Source organism: Tachypleus tridentatus, chromosome 6 (assembly GCF_004210375.1).
Source record: "Tachypleus tridentatus isolate NWPU-2018 chromosome 6, ASM421037v1, whole genome shotgun sequence".
Classification (NCBI taxonomy): domain Eukaryota; kingdom Metazoa; phylum Arthropoda; class Merostomata; order Xiphosura; family Limulidae; genus Tachypleus; species Tachypleus tridentatus.
In genome coordinates this window covers 109133669-109154300 of record NC_134830.1, presented here as the reverse complement: position 1 = coordinate 109154300, position 20632 = coordinate 109133669, and the positions used below count along the sequence as shown (strand labels likewise).

Genomic DNA, 20632 nt, shown 5'->3' with positions numbered 1-20632 from the left:
TTATAATTAAAATAATACTTAATCAGTAATTCAATTAAAAACGATTCCACAGGATTTACAACGCTAAAATCAGGGGTTCGATTCCCCTCGGTGGACTCAGCAGATAGCCCAGTGTCGCTTTGCTATAAGAAAACACAATTAAAACCGAATCTTTTAATACATTAAGTTCAATACTATAATGTGAACAAAAAAAGCTATATTCTGTATGTTATTTTAAAGTTTCATATATGTATCTATTATATATATATACACTTAATGATACCTGAAAGACTAGCATAACTATTTTACATGAATTTAATAAGAAATTTAGATTAAAGTCTGGTTTCGGTATTGTTTCGTTCGCGTGATGTATCAGATAAGAGCGTCGTAGAACTACTTTTGCTGGGATTATTAAATACAAGGTTTGTAGTAAATGGTATTAATCACCCTGTATCAAACACCATTGTATATTCATAGCTGTAAATCAAAACAAATTTTTATAATGGTAATTAAAAATGCAACTTTTTATTTTTGATAAAATTCATAATCTGTCGTTAGAATTTAAAAGGTGTTTTTAGTGGATTCGCTAAATTGGCAACACTGCGTCTTCAGAAGTATCGTGACATGCAACAATAACACTAAGTTACAATTTTAATTAGAACTTTTGGTTGCTACATTGAATGTGATGTTTTATATTTAACGTAAGGTAACAAATGTCATCGCGAAGTAGCGTTAAGAATGCAAGTAGTGCAAGCCCATAAATTTACTTTTAATTGTCGTTGATCAGCATAAACAGAAAACCTGGTAGAAAATTTGCTGTGTTGCTTATTGTGTGTAGTGACAAAGTGTGAGAGGGAAAAGCGAATATTTATTGAGTTGGTGCAAAACATTATTAGCAGATGGGTTTTAATTATAATAAATGCCAGGTAATGCATGACGGTTATTATACTTTTAATATAAATGGCCGTAGGAATATTATCGAAGTAAAGATTCTTGACTGTGTTACTGGTTGTATGGCAAATGGGATTTTTCTTGTACCTACAGGCAGATTGAATACAATTCTAAAGATGTCATACTTTCATTCTATAGATTAGTGGATAAACTTCATTTGGAGTATTATTTTTAGTCTTGGACCTTTTCAATTGAGGAAAAACGTTGAATTATTGGAGGGTTCAGAAGTGGACTACTAGGATTAGCTAACATCTTTGAAATTGGTTTCTTTTGTAAAAAGAAGAGTTGTGTGGGATCTGATTGGGGTGTTCAAGATTGTTATGGGAATTAAGTGTTGATACATAATATTTCATTTTTTACTGAATGATGAGAGAGGTAGGATTAGGTGCATAATATTTAAGTTTGACATGATGTGAACCATCTTCAGCTTAGAAAATTTTATTTATTTAAAAGAGTTTTTGGCCTTTAAAATGGGATGCATTGAGATGTGGTGGATGCACTTAATTTAAAGAAGTTTAAGGGGAGGCCAAATAAATATTTAAAGAATAAGGGCTGACTTTGATTCTTCATTTATTTTTTGTGTAGTGGTTGGGACAGTCTAGGTGAATCAACAGATCCTTTGTTGTCTTTAAAGTTTATGTTAATATATTGAACATTGTCATGGCAGGTGTACATTATTTATTCTGTGTTAAAAACACTGCTCATAAGGGACTAATAGTAATAGTCTTAACCACAGCCCTGTCAATAGCCTAGTTATGGAAAATGACATAATGTTAAGATACAACAAGGGACCTGATGATCCATTTCAACTGTCCCATCCTCTAAGCCAAATTAAAACAATAAAATAAATTAAAAACAAACAAACAAACATTAATACTAGCCCTTGTCATATGTATATATCAGTCAAGCTTTCTTTTAAATTCACTCAAATATACTACCTCCACAACATCTGAAGGCAACCCATTCCATTGGCCAAACAACCTATTTGAAAAATAGAATTGCATTAGTATTAGTTTTACTTTAAAGAAATCTATATTTTTTCTCCTAGTTCAATAATTCTCGCTGTTAAGTATAAAAAATGTTGATGCATCAACACTATCAGTTCCCCTTAGAATTAAAAAAAAATCAATCAAATCCCCACCAACTCTTCTTTTTTCAAGAGAAAACAATTTTAAGGATATTAAATATCTCCTCATATGACAACCCATCCATTCCAGGTACCATTTTAGTAATCCTCCTCTGAACCCTTTCTAACAATTCAATGCCTTTTCTAAGATAGGAAGCCCAAGATTGAACACAATACTCCAAATATGGCTTAACCAGTGACCTATACAATGAAATTATAACTTCTTTAGACTTGTATTCAATATTTCTGTAGATACAACATAAAATTCAATTTTTGTCCCACCCCAAGCAGCAGCACACTGGTTGGATGGCTTAAGAGACTGATCAACCATTACATTAAAGTCCTTTGCTTTCATGACACTTTTAAGGTTAATCTCATTTAAACTATACTTATAATTCAAATTATGATAACCCACATCAGTATCTTGCATTTATCATAATTAAAATCCATCTGCCATTTATTTGTCCATTTCAATAAATGATCTGGATCCATTTGTAAAGCAGCAGTTTCCTCCTCACAGCCAACAATACTTAAGGCTTTAATATCATCAACAAATTAATCCAAGTCAAAAAAGAGCAAAGGTCCTAAAACTTGAGCCCTAACGTACATCATTTGCAACATTAATCCACTTTGACTGAACTCCATTTATGACAAATCTCTACTTTCTTTCATCTAGCCACTTTTCTATCTATTTAGGTAGCTTTTTCCTCACACCTACAGAGATAAGTTTCCTTACAAGCCTTTTATGTGGCACTTTGTCAAAAGTTGTATGAAAATCCAGATAAACCAAATCTGCTTTCTTTCAATCTGCCACTCTATTACCCAATTTGCTAACTTATCCCCCAACACTTACAAATATAACTTTTTTATAAGGCTTACATGTGACACCTTATCAACTGCTTTTTGAAAATTCACACCTTACCCTCATCTACATAAGTACCAACATTTACAAAAGATTTGTAAGGCAAGATTTTCCATTATTGAAACCATATTGACTATACCATAAAATTCTAGATTTTGTTGAATAACTTTGCAAAGCATCTTTTATCAAACTTTGCAAAACCTTCCCCACAATAATTGATCTAGGTCTAATAGGCCTATAATTACTGGGACAACTTCTGTTAGCTCCCTTGAATATAGGAGTGACATTAGCTAATTTCCAATTCTCTGATACTTACCAGAGGACTGATAAAAAAGTAAGAGTCTTTAACCTCCTTCAAAACCTTTGAAGAAATATTATCAAGCCCAGGAGCCTTATCATTTTTTAAGCATCTCAGCTATTTCTTAACCAGCTCATAATTAATGCAGTCATCTTGTTTGATCTCGTTTCCCTTTATCAACTTTTCAAGATGTGGAGTACTACTTAAATATTTGTTAGAAGAAACCAAAGAAAAATCAAAATTTAATACATATCCTATTCTTGATCTCCATTAAAACTCTTGCAGAAATATTATCTGACCCAGGAGACTTATCATACTTCAAACTTCAAAATTTTAACAAGACGAGAATTTATGTAATTGTCTTGTTCAACTTTGTTTCATCTTTTGATTGGTCAACATGAGAAATACCACTTAAGTCTTCATTGGTGAATGCTGAATACAAAGCAGAAATTAATAATAAAACCATTTCATAATTATCAGGTACAAGCTTTCTTTTACCATTCCTCAAAAGTCCTATCCTCATCCTAACATTTTGTTACTAATGTACTTTTAAAAATCCTTACTGTTAGTTTTTATGTTTTTAGGTAAATTTTTTCATACATCCTTTTAGATGTTCTAAGTTCCTGTTTGACCAACTTTCTTGATTTTTTATAATAGCAATTAATTTAAATTCCTTATGCTTTTCTTTAATTTTATCTCATACCTTATGGGAGCCAACCTGATATTTTAGTTGCAGCTACCCTTTTCTTTGTGTAAGAAATATATATGTTTGGAATATTGAAAAATTTTGCTTTAAACATTATCCACATTTGCTCAATGTCAATAAATAAGTTAGCAGCCCAATTCACAATAGATACTTCTTGGTACATCCCTTCAAATTTTTTTTGAAATTTGGAATCAAGATACTATTTTTCATATCTGTATGCACCAGCACATCAAACCTAATACAGCAGTGATCACTTTTTCTTTGGTGTTCCCCAGTATCCACCCTCTCACCATTTCTATATTAGAAGTTAACAATTAAATCTAAAATAACATTATCTCTAGTAGGTTCCTTGGCCAATTGGTGAAGAAACACATCTTGAACAGTTTCCAGAAATCTTTCTCCCTCACGGTTTGACTCTATCATTTCCCAATAATAATAAATCACCTATTGTTAATCTTAGCTGATGCCTTCCTTGCATGTAAAAGCTCAAGTTTCTTTTGAAGTTCTATCATTTCCCACAGTTTATATTTCTCTTTATCTGTTTCCTAAATTTAGTTAGCATAGCATTCATTTTTTCCCTTACCTTCAAATTCTATATTGAACATTTTTACTTCTAGTTTTTTTAAAAGTACATAGTAGTCCAGAATTCCTAAATAAAACCTATCCTTTGCACTACTGCACCCAAAAAAATGAGTATGCTTATCCACTGATTTGTATAATTTGTATAATTAAATTAATGCTATCATTAAATACTAGTAATCTATTGTTAACACTATTAAGCCCAAGTTTGACAATTAACCAGTTTTTATACTGTATTTATTAAATAAAACAATGTATTTAACTTGTCTTAGTCTCACTGCAAATTAAATTATAACTAAGCCTAAAGAATTGTTATGTGTACTGAGCCTAAGCAAATGTTATACTACACCAGTGGTTCTTAACCTTGTTGGAGGTACTGAACCCCGGAAGTTTCATACTTGCATTCACTGAACCCTTCGTAATTGGAAAAATAAAATATGATTTTTTCAAATTCAAAACATAAGTAGATATTTTACTAGTGCACAAAATGAACCATGTATCAGTTGCACACAATATCACTGTGTTCAAAGAACAAAACCAACAAAACATGAATTTCACACAAAAACAAAAACTTAACTCAATGAATATTTACTGCAAATCAATGTGACTTTTGCTGTTGCCTTTCAGAGACAAGTTCAGAAATGTGCAGCTTCACCTTAGCAAGTGCCACTCTCATGTCATTTTTGCAACAAAGTCTGTTCCTTTTCTTCGTTTTTATGTCTACCATCCTCGAAAAAGATTGCTCGCAAAGATACGTTGTAACAAACGGTATGAGTATCTCAAGGGCTTTCTTAACAATAAGAGGGTACCCTACGATTTGGTGAAAACAAAACGTTGAGAGCATTGTTCTGAAAAGTTGCTGTTGAACCTGGCTCTGCTGAAGTTCAACGATTTCGTTGAGGTATTCATCATTGACATCTGCTGTCGCAACACTAAACGTGAATGGCTGTCTCACCCATGCTGGATATGACACTCTGGTGGGGAAGTATCCATCGAGATACTTTGCGAGCTCATCCAAGTGCATGGCAATTGCTTGCTTCAGTTCCACAAGTTCAGAAATGTCTCTGATTTCAGACACATCTTCGATTTTACTTACACAGTTGTCCAGCAGGGAAAAGTTTGCGAAGTTATCATTTTCTGTTCATCGTTTCTATAACGGTAGCTTTTTTGGAAAAGCCTTCAGGTTTTCTTCCGCTTTGATGATGTTGACTCCACCACCCTGCATCTGTTGATTGAGAGCATTGAAGATATTGGCCATGTATGCCAAAATGAGAATGAACTCAGATTTTTAAAAGCAATCTGCATGGCAATGTTGGTGCTCTCGCAAAAACAGGGCTAATTACACACGCATGGCAAAACCATGTTTCAGCACCTTTCACTGGGAAAACCACCGAACGTTAGAATGGTACAAAAGTACCTTGAATTCAGAGCCCATTTCATTACACAGCTCTTTGAAGATGCAGTGCTTCAGGGCACTAATTCGCACAAAGTTCACACATTCCACTACAATTTTTAATACTTCTGCCAGTTTTGAAGGCAAGGTTTTTGTTGCCAACACATGCCTGTGCAGAACACAGTGCGTCACAATGACGTGTGGTGCATCAGCTTTCACCAGTGCACCAAAACCAGAGTTTCATCCCAGCATGACTGGAGCTCTGTACGAACAAACTGCAGAAACCATATCCCACAAAAGATCGTTGTCTCTAAAGAAGTCATCCACAAGTTTCATCACGTTGGCTGCCTTAGTTGTTGTTGTAAGAGGCTTACAAAATAAAAAATCTTATTTTATCACGTTCTTCACATAGAGCATGAATACAACAAGCTGGCTTAGATTGGAAATGTAGGTGGTCTTGTTGAGTTGAAGGCTGAATTTTGCTGGGCCTAAAATCAGATCTGTAACTACTTGATTCAAGATGTCATCGCTCATATCATCTATTCTGCTGCTGATGGTGTCATTTGAAAGAGGAATGTGGAATAACTTATTTACAGCAGCTTTTCCCAGCATGATATTCGCCATTTTCAACGCAGCTGGTTTTACGAGTGCTTTACCAATGGTGTGTGGTTTGCACTGCTTTGTGATCAAGTATGCAACTACATACGATGTTGTGAAGATCGGTTTATCAATGGGTACAAAGCTGAGAACAGGCAAATTAGCCTTTTCATCGAACCTGGCTTTTTTTACCTTGAATTCAGCAAGCGTTGTGTTCTTGTATTTCCCATCTCCATGCAGCTTTAGGGAGTGTTCTCTTAGTTTTGCCGATGTTAGACTAGAATTGCTCAACTTGGCATTGCAAATCATGCATTGAGGATGCTGACTCCCATCATGTTCTGTTATACACGTGAATCCATATTGTACATATTTGTCCAACCACTTTCTGTTTTTGCTCTACATAGTATGAAGGGATTGAAAGATTAGGAAAAAAGTCACAAATGATTACTACAGTCACAAATCAACTGCTAAGAGCACAAAGTTCTCTGCAGCACAGATATTAAGGCCAAGTGATGTGACATGATCAGCTGCAGCCAATGATGGCTAAGTGGAGCATGACATCACGAATCATACAAGTGGGGTGACTGAACAGACACACACACGGTGTGTGTGTCTTGACCTCCACTGAACCCGTGGGACTGACTCACCAAACCCCTGGGGTTCGATTGAACCCAGGTTAAGTACCACTGTACTACACACTGCACTACCAAAATCTAAATTAGAAGCTTGTACTTACTGTTTTGGTCCCTTAGTCATTTTATCAAGTGATTTTTGTTATTCAGTAGTAATTGAAAATAGAAAAATAATAAATTCCATATAATAAAAAACTTAACTTTATATTACTATAGGAATACATTACTTCCTCATAGTTACTCATATCAATGCTCATTGTCCATTGACTTTGAATATTATACAGAATCTTGTTACAGTGCTAAGAAAATTTCTTGCCGTTTTACATGACAGTTTTACAAGGTTGAAACTGGTAAGAACATAATTTTGTTATGAATACTTGGATAGAAAATTATTATGAATAGCTACTTAAGCAAATATATTAAAATGAAAGTAAAATTATTATGAGCTAAGTCCTTTTTTGTTAATGCTTTAAGAATAAGTTAATAATAAAATGGAATCACAGTAAACTATAATTTTATTTCCACATTTCTTGTAATTCGTCCATTGTTAACCCAAGTTGAGGACACTTGGCTTTAATAGTTTATCACCTGTGAGAGTGTAAACTAACTTTTAATAATTATATGTTTGGTGATGGTCAGCAGCAGTGATATTCTTGTAGACCTTGCCGCTCTAGATGCTTCCAGTCTAGAAACACTAGCTCCAGCTCAAATTGAGCATATTTTAAATTTTGTAACATATTTAAAATAAAAATGTTACATGTAATTAAAATAAGCTATGAATTAACAGTATTTGAGAAGAAAATGAGACAAAGATTATTATATAGATATATATATTTATTAACTCTTGATACCTAAATGAATTTATTGTGACACAGCTACAATTAATTTTAGTGCAGAGTAATGGTAATGATAGTAGTAATCACAAATTTGCTGTGGGAAAAAAAACAAACTAGTAATTATTTGCTAGTATTTTCAAAAGTTACATTTGTGACTTGGTGACTAATCTACAAGTGTTTCTTAAAAAATATTACTGCTAACATCTTAAACATAATCATACAGCCAACCATTTCTATGAAGAGTACTAGTGTGTGGAAACTAATTTTATTTCCAAGAAAAAAATGGGACTATTTTTAAATCTAGGTTATTTTCTGCTATTACCCTACTTCAAATGACATATGAGAAATCCCTTTATTTTGTATTAAACTCTGACCTCTAAAATATTCATTCAATCTCATCTTGACTTTTTATTATTCAAGCTTCTACTGCATGTTGAAAAAAAACTATTTAATAGGTTGACCAATCTATTTAGAAAGTAGTGTTGCCTAATTGTCTGTGTTCTCCACTTCTTAAACTGGGCTCTTGTCTTACTTCCTGCAGAGTTCTGTGAGGGAATGTCATTTAGATTTATAGATTCCAAACCTCTAGTAATTTTAGAAAAAACTTGATATGTTTCCTTAATTCTTTTCCTCTACAGCCAAAAACATATAAAACAATTTCATCTCCATGTGATAATCTCTTCAAACCTGGAATTCTTCATTAGCTCCATGTTCATTTTTAAAATAAACTTACAAAAAATCCAAAAATTATTCCAAATAAATTATAATCAGTAACTTTATTTATGTATTGACCTAATGATCTTTAGTTTGTATTCAGCATCTCTGTATGTTTAGTCTAAAATCCTGTTTGTCTTATTACTAGCTAACATATACTCTTCAAAAAACAAAACGCAAAAGGCAAAATATGAGACACATTGTTAACAAGTTTATTCCGGGTAGTTCTGTATGACATGTGTGAAACTTTGCACATTCACTGCTGAACATCCAAAGTCTGCAAAGCCGAAGTCCACGCTCACTAGTTGAAGTTTAACGTCACTCAACATCAATAACGAGTATGCCCCCCGTGAGCATCAATAACTGCTTGGCATCTCCTGCCCATGGAAGCGATGAGATGATGAATCACATCCTGTGGAATGGCTGTCCACTCAGCCTGCAAAGCTGCTGCAAGCTGAGGTAGAGTCTGCGGTTGAGGTTGTTGCCGTCGCAGACGTCAGTCCAACTCATTCCAAAGATGTTCGATGGGGTTTAAATCTGGTGATCTGGAGGGCCAGGGAAGAACGTTGATGTTGTGGTGTCTCAAGAAGACAGTGGTGAGTCGGGCTGTGTGAGGACGGGCGTTGTCATGTTGAAAAACGTCGTTGACGTTCACCATGATTGGTTGCACATGGGGCCTAAGAATCTCGTAGACGGTTGTGTACGGTCTGATTGGAAATCCTACACAGCCCTTGTATGGTTGAGGCAGTAGACGTCGCAGTGGTGGTCCTATCCTGAAGGTGACGTAACCGGATGTTGCGATCTTGTGCGGCGTGGTCACACGAGGTCTGCCAGATTTTGGACGGTCACGAAGTTGATCCATGTTGTTGGTGATGATTCCATAGCCTTGTGATGGTACTTGGGTGGATTCACAGCTCTGGCAACGTCTGATCGAGATTCGCCTTCCAAGTGACCAATGGCGTTGTTGCGTTGTGCTTCAGTCAGTCTTGGTATAACTGTATTGTGTGTCGGTGGCTTAACACTGAGCTATGGAAACCGAGAAGCCGTCACTTTATAGGATTTTGCACATGTTGCACTTGCAGAACATGCAGATCTCTCAAACAAATTTATTGAATACGCATGCGTTTTGGCAAAAAAAATCTGATGTTTTCCTCCGTTTTCAAAGTGCACAACTTTTATTGTCATTTTGGTCTGACAATCAGTGCCTTAACATGTGTAACATCACATACTCTGAGCTTGTAACGTTATTACATATATTTCTCTTAAAAATAAAAAAAATATCCCTTTTGCATTTCTTGTTTTGAAGAGTATATTTTTCTGTTACATATTCCATCCTTCCTCATCAACTACACCTAGAGTTTTTCCTTCCAAGCTGTAGAAATGATTATTATTTTTATAATCAGTATTTTTAGCCTTACTTCTATTAAGATTAAAAGGAACTTGATAGTTGTTACCTTAGCTCATCAAATACCCAAAATCTACTGGTGTAATATTAGTAAATATAACCAAATTAATGATTATTACATCATGATTATCATTAATGAAAATGAGAAGTAGCAGAGGATTTAGTGTAGAGCCTTGAGTTTTACCACTTGCATTATTAATTCACTAGGTTTGTATCATTTATAACTTGTTTTTTCTCTCTGCTTCCTGACCAACTATCATTCTTTTAACTATCTTATTTCTTGACCCAGCATGTGATCCTCTCAATTTACTCCCACAGTCTCTGCACTGAGTATAATCTATACATGTAAATGTACAAGTATAAGATTTTAAAAAAGATTAAATAAATGTATAAGACATGACCTTCTCTTTACAAAACCATATTGACCATATGTGATAATTTGAAACTTGTTTAAATGAATTTCTATGAATTTTTTATTCATAAACTAATTAATTTTCCAATCACTCAATTAAAACTAACTAGTAAGTAATTACGTATATGTTGTTTAACTCCCCTGCATTAAGCATTTATGTGATAATGGCAAAATCTAAGCCTTTGGCACACAACCAAGTTCTGGTTTTATAACAGCTCACCTTTTTTTTTTCTTTTTGCTTATTATCCAAGATAGCAAAATGCTTATTCTGCATTATGTCTTTCTTTTTTGTCAGACAAAGTTTTCCTAAAATGTGTGCAAGCAATAACAGAAGATTGCAGTTCCCAGATATTGGTGTTTCAACTGAGCTACAAGCCATTTTCTTAGACATTTCATCTCGCAGTAACTCATTTCAGACAGGTATCACATTTCATTATATGTTTTACATTGAGATGAGTAGAGGAGTGATTTAGTAAAATAAATCCAGATCAGGCTTTATCATGTACCATGGTGGTAGTTCTTAATATGGAATGCAAAGAGTTGCACAAAATCCCAATAGAACATTCAAGCAAAAAGTACCTTAAACAATAAAAGTTCACTTGAAACAACATTTTAAAACTTTTAGTATTGTCTGCTAAGGCTGTGCAGATATAAGTGCACACTTAATATACTTACAAGGAAATGAAAATCTGCCCAAAATGGCCTGTTTGTAATTTCTATGTTTTTACACTCTCACCAGCCTACAACAAAAACAGTCTTATACATTGAACCCAAACCTTTTGTATATTATTGAATAAGATGCTGAGAAGATTGAAAGGGTATTGTAAAGACAGTTTGTTTCTTCTTTATTTTACATAAGCTGGAAAACATCAGATTTATACTGTAAACAATATTATCATTGCCTCTTGAATTTATACTTGTAATCTTTATTACAAGTATCTAACAAAGCTTAAGTGCAGGGTGAAACAGGAATTACCACCCAATAATAGGCAAACATTAGAAAATTGTAATGTGTAGATGCTCAATTCTTTGTATACTTTACAGTTTGTGTCCATAGGGAGCCAACTTCTATATTATGATATCAAGGAGTAAAAAACAATACATATAATAATAAATTTTACTACACATATTCTTAGAATAATTACTTTAAAAAGATACAAATGTTTATTTAAAGTTATCTCTTAGATGCATATGGTTTCTTTGAAAAGGCTGGTTTTCTGCTGGTAAAAATTTTGTAGTGGGACTTGAGCTTTAGTCTAGGCATATATTGTTTTATTGCTGTACATTATATATAGATAATTTAGTTACATGGAAACTATTTAAAGCTCATTCTGTTCTCAGACAAATCTCCTTGACAATCTGCAGCTTATCGTTTTACATCTGAAACAGATGTAATCAATAGTCTGTAGCTACAGTAAATCATCATGAACTGTATTAACTAGCTACTAGCTGTGTATATCATCACAGTTAGATACTATATCAAGTAATCCTTTGCCCATGGTTAAGCATAAAAAAACAACCAACAAGATAAATAAAAAATTAGGAATTTAGAAAAAAATGTAAATAGCAATTGTAAAAAAAGTAAGAAAATAGGAGTGGACGTACTATTGACATTATTTGCTCAAACTACAGATCCATGTTTTAACTCGAACAGATGTAATTCAGCAAAAATCCAAAATAGGTACTTGTAGTTTGAGTAAATAATGTCTACAGTAGCCATTTTTCCTTACTTTTTTATGACTGTATATGCAATTTTAAATTCACATTTTTTATTTATATTGTATTAATTTTAGACTTAATATAAACTGAAATTAATGCTATCATCAATTTATAAAAAAAGAAATTATCACATATTTCCAACACTAGTTCATGCTACAATGTGGTTTGTTTGCAAGGATGACAGGTCAGGTGGTACAAGAATATTGCCACTTTGATGAAAATTTAACTTTTATGTCAGATTAATTTCAAGCGAAATAATAGACAACTGTGTTTTGGTTTAAACAAGCAAGTATAATATAAGAGTAAGGGATATTCATTCATGTTATCTGTATATTCATCATCTAAATTTTACTGTAACTATCTTAATTGCTTGATAAATTATTTTATTCAATAAATTTAATATTTTTTTCAACCAATACACTACAGCAAGAGATTTGACATCTAAATAGTTTTAAAAGGAGAAAGTTCCTTATTTAAAAAAACAGAAGTACAAATTGGTTTCATAATATTGTAAAATTTACAGGATCAATTTGTTAATATATTTTTCAGCAGTGCAGGCAGATATTGATGACAACAAGAAACGGTGGCTGGTTGTTGGTATATGTCTCCACAGCATTGTAAGTCCATCTCTCAGGAAATATGTAGCACCTATGATGAAAAAGTTGTATGTGGAACTTAAAATGTCTAAAAAGATACACAAACAGTCTTACAGTAATTATCTTAAAAAATACCCAGTAACTAATAGTTTTTATCTAAATTATGAAACCATTAATAACAACCACCAGCAAGGTCAAAACTATTGCAGTTATGACTACCAGGTCAAGAATTTCATTGATCTATCTAAGTTGTTTCTGCAGGCTCGCATGGCATGCTACACTGGGTTTGATGACACTTGTGACATGTCTGCTCTTTTAGGTATTATTATCAGAGTTGACATATTCCCTCAACTTATAAGGAATAATGCCAAATATGTACGGACTGATGTCAGGAACCCCTGGGCACACTGTGATTTCAGTGTGTGGGACATGATCAGATTCCAATCATCTCTCCAGTTGATGGAACAACTGATTAGGTCTTTAAATCTTCCATCAACTGATGAAGACATTGTACTTGGAGATCTTCTGAAGTGGAAAATGAATGGTAAGTCAGTATTTATATACACTTAGACATCAGAAACCACAAACAAGAAACTCAAACAAAAATGTAAATTTTTGGATTTTATTTATAAATATTCTGAGCATAATGACCATGTCATTGATCTTTATTGGAAGAAAGATGTCACAGAAACTCCAAATAATCAAATTGCCTAATAATTGGAATAAAGCTTTTTTTATGTTCTAGAATGAAATAACTTCTACTTAGTGTATTGAGATTAGTTGATTAGCTGTTTTTCATGAATTATTCAGTCAGTTTCTTCATTAAATCATTTTTTAATGTTTTAAATTAAGAAATTTTTGTTACACATTATTGAAACTATATTCTTTTTAGCTGAAATACCATTATATATATATATTTGTTTAATAATATTCTTCTTTTATAAAACAGGGCTAAAGTTTTTTAGTGACTCAACAATTGGTCTGGAGTTGCTTTCATCCCTCAGGGATGAAACTCGGTCTTTGGCAGAGTTTGTCATTACACTCTCATCTGGTGAGAAGAAAGAGTTTGAGCGAGTATATGATGAAATAACTTTTGTTTATGAAGAAATAAATAGGGCAATGAAAAGGGTAGAAAAACTAGGTAACATACAGTGCAAGCAGGAAAACACAATTGAACAATTGGTGGAAAAAACAATTATTTTAGAAACAAGCCAAAAGTTGACCACTGATCATGTCATGATATGGGATAACAAACTAGACAGTGTAAGGTCTGAGATATCACAGTTATTAGACATGCAGTCAAATGTTAAAATTAGTATATCAAACGTTGAAGAAAGCCAGAAAAAACTGCAGGAAGAAATTGGTATTATAACTGAGCAGTTAAACAGTCTTTCACTGTACCGAGATAATTCAAGACCAGAAAAGGTATTTTTTCAGCCTCCAGATAGAATTCAGTCATTTATTGGCCGTGAACAGGAATTACTAAAATTACATGTGTGTTATAACGAACACTGTAATATATTTCATATTCAGGCTATTACTGGACTTGGTGGAAGTGGTAAAACGACCCTAGCAATCGAGTTTGCATGGCTTTTTCAAGAGTCATATCCAGGTGGAGTATTCTGGTTGTCAGCTGAAAATGATATTGCTCTTGAAAATTCACTGAGAAACATGGCGATTGATGCACAGACTGTTGGGAAAGACTCAAAGGATACAACAAGACTCACTTTAAACTGGGTTGCATCCATTAAAGAACAGTGGATGTTGGTTGTTGACAATGTTGATGAAGAAGATCTCTCTTTGGAAGTAAGAAACCTTTTACTTGGAGCATGGAAAAGAAGTTCCTGTGGTCATATTCTATTTACAACTAGAATGGAACCAAAATACCTATTTGAGCTGATTCATATTCCAGAATCTGATTGCACAGACCTGACTGCTCTGTCTGTAGATGAAAGTGTACATTTTATGGCAAAATGGACAGGAAAGGCTATCAGTGATGAAATGGAAGAACTTGTTATGGAATTAGGAGGTCTTCCATTGGCTCTAGAGCAAGCTGCAATCCATATCAATGTGATACAATGTGAGTTCAAAGAGTATTTAAATAAATTTAAGAAGAGTCGTTTAAAGCTTTTAAAGAAAACTGTTTCCACTACTGTAAATACTATGTCAAAAGATCGCCTTTCAGTAAGAACTACTTGGCAAATGAACTTTGATTATATATCAAAAGAGTCTGAAGTGGAGAATTATGGTAAAGCTGTGCCTTGGATTATGGAGATTGCTGCATTTCTCTATCCAGACTACATTCCACAAGAATTGATCAACATGGGAGATCCACCTGTGGAACACGAAGAGTTAAGAAAAGTTCTTGAGGACCCTATTGACATTAAAGATATTCTAAGTATCCTCACAAGGTTTTCATTGTTTCAGAGACATGGTAAAGGGGTTGTTCATGTCCATAGAGTTGTTCAAGAGGTCATTCGTGAGAGTATCACTGAAATTAATCATAAAATGAATGTTTTGCAGAGTGCAACACGAATGTTAAATAGAGCATTTAAAACGACAAGGTGCCCAGATGACATCCTAAAGGTAGATACTAGTGAATTGAAAAATAGAGGTTCCCTCCATCTATGGAATAAACTGGCAGAAAATGCATGTGAGTTACAAAAACACTTGTTTTTCTTCATAAAACATAACAAAAAAGTAAAAGAATTGTGTTTGAATCCAGAAATCATCAGACTTCTACACGAAATATCTATTTTTCATAGTGTTCATCAGAGACAAAATGAGGCTTTGTCAGCACAGGATCAGATGCTGATTGTGGCAACAGCTAGCAATGTAACCAAAGAAGACATCTCAAAAATAACTACAATCAAGGTTCCGCTATTTGAAAAAGAACGGTTGAGAATCCAAAACTGTATGGCGCCAGTACACACTTCTGGTGAGTTTGGTGAAAATCTTCTCACTAGTGATGAACTTAGAATATTGGGAAATGCTGCTTTCAATGATGGGAAATTTCAAAAGGCAATCCAGTTCTACACTGAAGGAATATGCAGCAGTATTGACAGTAAAGTAGACTGTAGGTTGTATTTAAATAGAAGCTTGTGCTATAACCATTTAGGAGACCATGAAAAGGCATTAGAGGATGCAGATCATTGTATTGAGGTAGATCCTAATCACTGGAAGGGTCACTGCCGGAGAGCATGTGCCATTGTTAATCTGGTCAGATTGAACAAACTGCCACAGGGTATGGATCCAGCAGGAATGGCTTCTGCTAGCATTGCATCACATCTCAATCCACAATGCTACCATGGTTTATGTATGAATTATTATCCAAATCTCACATTTAAAGTTATAAGAGCCCCATCAGAATTTGATTCAGAAATAAACACATGGGACAGCTCTTTGAAAACACTTTTGCTTAAAGCTGGAAAATATGAATTTGGAAACTTATTTGTAATGAAAAGTGTACAGTTGGTTGGACTTGATAAAAACGTTACAATTTCTGTGAAGAAAGGTTTAGATCTGGTACAATTTCCAGATAATACAATCACAGATAAATTCATCAAGAATATTTTTATACACTTTGAAAATGTTAACTTCACTTTTGAAGATGAAACTGTGTGTGCCACTGGTGGATTTGAAATGTCATTTTATCGTTGTCATATGTCAAATGGAAAACTTGGATGTGAACATTTTCCGTACTGTAAAGGAGGTCGTGGCTGTGTAAACAGTGACCCAACTTTGTGTAAACAAAAGTCAGAGAAGTCTACTTTTCAAGGAATGTTTAACTCTAGATCTTTGGGAATCCAATGTAGTGGCATAAGTGGATATCCTGGAATAAATGCCCTGAATGGTGGCAGTATATTTTTGGATAAATGTGTGCTGGATCGATGTGGAGGAGGAGGTGTGCTCTGTGATGGTGAAAGGTCTTATTTAAAGATTACCAACAGCATTATCAAGAACATGAGGCAAAGTGGAGTTGAAGTACGCAATGGTGGTATTTTATATGCACTAAACAATGATATAGTAGATAATCAATTGCATGGTGTGTTAATTGGACCAAATGGGAGAGGACACATACTTGGAAACAATGTTAAAGGAAATAAGTGTGAGGGTATATTGTGTACTGGAGAATCCATTGGCACTATCAAAAATAACTTGATTTGTCATAGTGGAAAATGTGGTATATCATGTGATGGTGGATCTTATGAGATAATTTCTAACAAGATATTTGATAACTGGTTTTGGGGAATAATGGCAAAAAGTAGATCATCATGTACGGTTGTGGACAATGATATCTTTGACAACAAATGTGGTGGAATCCGAATTGGAGTCAACTATTCAGCTGTTGTTTTCATAGATGGAAACACCATCCATGACCATCCAGGCCCAGCTGTGTACACAATGGCTGTACCAGACTTTCTTTGTAAATTTCAGGATATTTGCTCTTCATCAGATGTTATTTTCAATAAGCTTGGTATTCCTCATGGTGAGATTAAAATGTTTACAAATCCACCCATTCAAACTAACAGAAATAACTTCCTGAATAACACCAGTGAATCAAGGCATCCAGTTGAAGCAGTTGAAGTTTTTGCTGCATGTTCATTTTGTCATACATCTATAGGTAATTTGAAGTTGTGCGGGAAATGTCGAAAAGCTAGATACTGCTCAAAGGAATGTCAATCTAGCCATTGGGATCACCATAAACATATGTGTGCTCTCTTGAGAGGATCTTTTTCAGTGCCTATAAGAATGAGTGAAACTACACAACATGAAAAATGTATTAGAACATTTGATTCTTCTTTGAAGGGCATCATGGAAGGCCCACCTCCAGATCCAAAAAGTTCAAAGAGATTTATTGTGAAGATTCAATCAGGTGAAGAGTACTATCCATATTATCCTAAGTCTCTTCTTTCATTGTATGATCAGAGTACAAATCTGGATGTACAATTTTCTAACAGTGGGATCTATCATTTAATTATGGAATGTGGTGTGCTTGGTGCCAATAAACTTTCATCCAAGAAGATTTTTTGTTGGGCATCGTTTGAAGAAAATGGATCAGTGCTGAGAATTTATACGGATAACCTACCACCATTTCAGAAATGGTGAAAAATAGTCTTTAAATTACAATCATGTAATCCTGTGTTATGATATAAAGCAAATTGTTACTATATTATACAGAAAATATACATCTAGGTGTATTTTATTGCATTATAAATTAACTGCCTGGTATTTATTTTTCTTCTCATGCCAATATGAGGAGAAATGTCGAAAAGTACTATGAACTTAATTGTATGTATCTCATTCATTACAGTAGTGTTGTTGTTTTTATCAGTTTATTTAAGAGCTTTATGTGCATCTTTGAAAAAAAAAAGTATATATCCATTGTTGAATTCTACCTTGGATCATTTATCACAAGTTAATGACCATCCTTCTTTCAAAAGATCTTTGTGTTTTAATTTTGACAAAATTTTGCTCAGGACTTTTGTGTAACTGTTTAAGTCAATACAGTGAATTTATCACAGTATATTCATCCTCAGTGAAATGTAAACTTCTGATTACCAAAATCTTTTTTTTTGTTCTAAGTTTTGTTCAGATCATTTTCCATTAGACTTTCAAGAAATTATATGATGATACTTTTATTTTTTCTCACACCAAAACTAGCTTCCTTAGGATTTATCTGTCCTAGACTAAATGCCACTTTTCAAACAAATCCACCACAAATTTATCCAGACTAGTCTCCACTTTTCTACCAAGTGGGATCTAAAGTTGAACTGTGATTTTCTTATACTGAATAAGACTAACGTTTTTGTTATTTACTAACTAAAATTCCATTAAGGTTGTAATTTTTTTTTATTTCTAATAGGACGTGAGACTTGTTTATTTGCATTGAAAGGTTCTCACAATGCCAAAGTTGATCACTCATCTTGGAAAAAACAAGATGAAAGTTTTAAATGGAATCTTAGCATCAATTGGATTATAGATTTTAGCTTTGAATGTTTTATATTTACTCATTTTTAAAGGTTTATTTTTGCCATATTACTTTTATTGCTGAATTTAAATATGACAGTGAATAGTTTTTACTTGAAAAACTCATTATTTTTGCCTCATGAGGAATTCTATAATATCAGTAGTGCTGAAGAAAAAAAGAAGCTGAAGGATGTAATCATTATATTGCATTCTATGTAATACAGTCTCTAATAACAAGAACGAGAGTACTCATAATGATTAGTTTTTGCAGTTAAGTACCATAATAAAGTATTTTGGCCTGTTTTTTTTTGTTTTTGTTTTAAAGTATGGTTGGAGTAAAAGTATGTATACCAAATGCCTGCTGTTTTCAGCCTAGCTTTGTTGAATACCTGCAGACATATCATTGTGCCACTAGGAGAATCATAAATTTTATGCATCTTAGGGATGGCTTGCACAGATAGTCTGTGCAACTTGATTTGTTTTCAATTTTATAGTGATCTCAAGGGTGATATAATTATTCAAAAAAATTACTTAATACAGAAACAGAGGGCCTGCTATCCTTAACTTGAGGATTATATGGCTAATAAAGGATAATGAAGTGCTGAAGTGCATGTGAGATTACTAATCCCCAAGTTACAGTATTTTTCCCCAATAGAAGTCATGATAGCACGCGTAGTTTCCTTTGAGAAACGAACTTCCTTTCACTACAGTGAAACATAATTATAGTCCTCAATATGTATTTGACTCGCCAGAAAATTTACAAAGCACCCCATCCTGGAGAATATAATTTGTTAGGGAAGTCTTCACTACACGCTGAAGATCTTTTACATTTTGATTGCAATAACTATTTGTAATAACCATTATTATAAGTTTATTATTCTTTATTAAAATATACTTGCTGTTGATTTATTGTTTTTAAATTAAGCTCAAGGCTACACAATGGGCTATCTGTGTTCTGCCCTTCAATGGTATCAAAGCCTGGTTTCTAGAGTTGTAAGCCATATCGCTCTGCCACCTGGGAGCTGATAAATTGGATATATCTCGGCATTTATTTAACCTCTAAATTAAAAGGTAACTCGGTTTCAGGCTATTTCAAACAGTAATACGTAACATAATAAACAAGAGACTCGTCCAAGATAAATCATAATATGTAGTATATCCCAGTGTACAAAAGCGCAGAACACTGTTTCAAAAATACATGATATGGATACAGTTTTTCTGTTGTGTTTGTAGCAAAATAGTAAATTCTATATATTGAAATTATGTATAATGGCTAATTTAATAAATTCGTTAATAGTTGTTAAAAATTGCTATTACGTAGCAAGCACGCATATAAATTATTAGCTTTTAGTTTTAACAAAAGACCCAGCTAATGGGCCTTGATTGATTGCACAATTGATGTCATTTTAAAAATGTCATAGAACACCCTCATACCTTTTGACCACAGACAAAACTAACCATATCTAGGTGTGTTGCTTTTTTTTTTATATATACTTTCTGCCCTTTCAACTCCACGTTTTAATTAATGCTCTCAAAAAATAACAATATTAAATATGTATTTTCTTAATCCTACAAAATAAATCACTCGAATTTCTTAAGAATAGGCATCCACAATAAATTCGATAAATAACTTTCAGTAACACACCAAAAATTGTATACTTTAATTTATGACTTAGTTTGAAACACTTCTTATAATTATGAAATTTATAGTTTGAAATCAGTATGCGCGTACTTAATACATTCTAATATATCTTCAAATTTGATTGTCACTTTTCTTTTCAACACAGGATCTTTTCTACAATCAGAAGCGAAGTGTTTATTTGTGGCAATCCAAAGAACGAAAAGTTCCCATAAATT

At 33.4% G+C, this 20632-nt stretch overlaps 1 protein-coding gene across 8 annotated transcripts; it reads left to right on the top strand.

Annotated features, from left to right (window-relative positions):
• Positions 1-245: 245 nt before the first annotated feature.
• Positions 246-19078, top strand: LOC143253279 (uncharacterized). Of its 8 annotated transcripts, none has more exons than XM_076506886.1 (4): positions 246-401; positions 10786-10910; positions 13125-13349; positions 13755-19078. In XM_076506886.1, exons 2-4 carry the CDS (start codon positions 10802-10804, stop codon positions 17912-17914), a joined length of 4494 nt encoding a protein of 1497 aa, XP_076363001.1. In that variant the 5' UTR covers positions 246-401; positions 10786-10801; the 3' UTR covers positions 17915-19078. The 8 variants fall into 8 exon arrangements, with proteins under 8 accessions (XP_076363001.1, XP_076362998.1, XP_076362996.1 ...); XM_076506883.1 differs by having other exon boundaries at positions 12762-13349; XM_076506881.1 differs by having other exon boundaries at positions 12759-13349.
• The last annotated feature ends 1554 nt before the right edge of the window (positions 19079-20632 follow it).

Excerpts from the sequence above, each read along its gene's own strand:
- LOC143253279 (XM_076506881.1), top strand. The coding sequence starts at position 10,802 with ATGTGTGCAAGCAATAACAGAAGATTGCAGTTCCCAGATATTGGTGTT. Across the intron at positions 10,911-12,758 it reads CAGTAACTCATTTCAGACAG|CAGTGCAGGCAGATATTGAT; the intron begins GTATCACATTTC and ends TATATTTTTCAG. Across the intron at positions 13,350-13,754 it reads TCTGAAGTGGAAAATGAATG|GGCTAAAGTTTTTTAGTGAC; the intron begins GTAAGTCAGTAT and ends TTTATAAAACAG.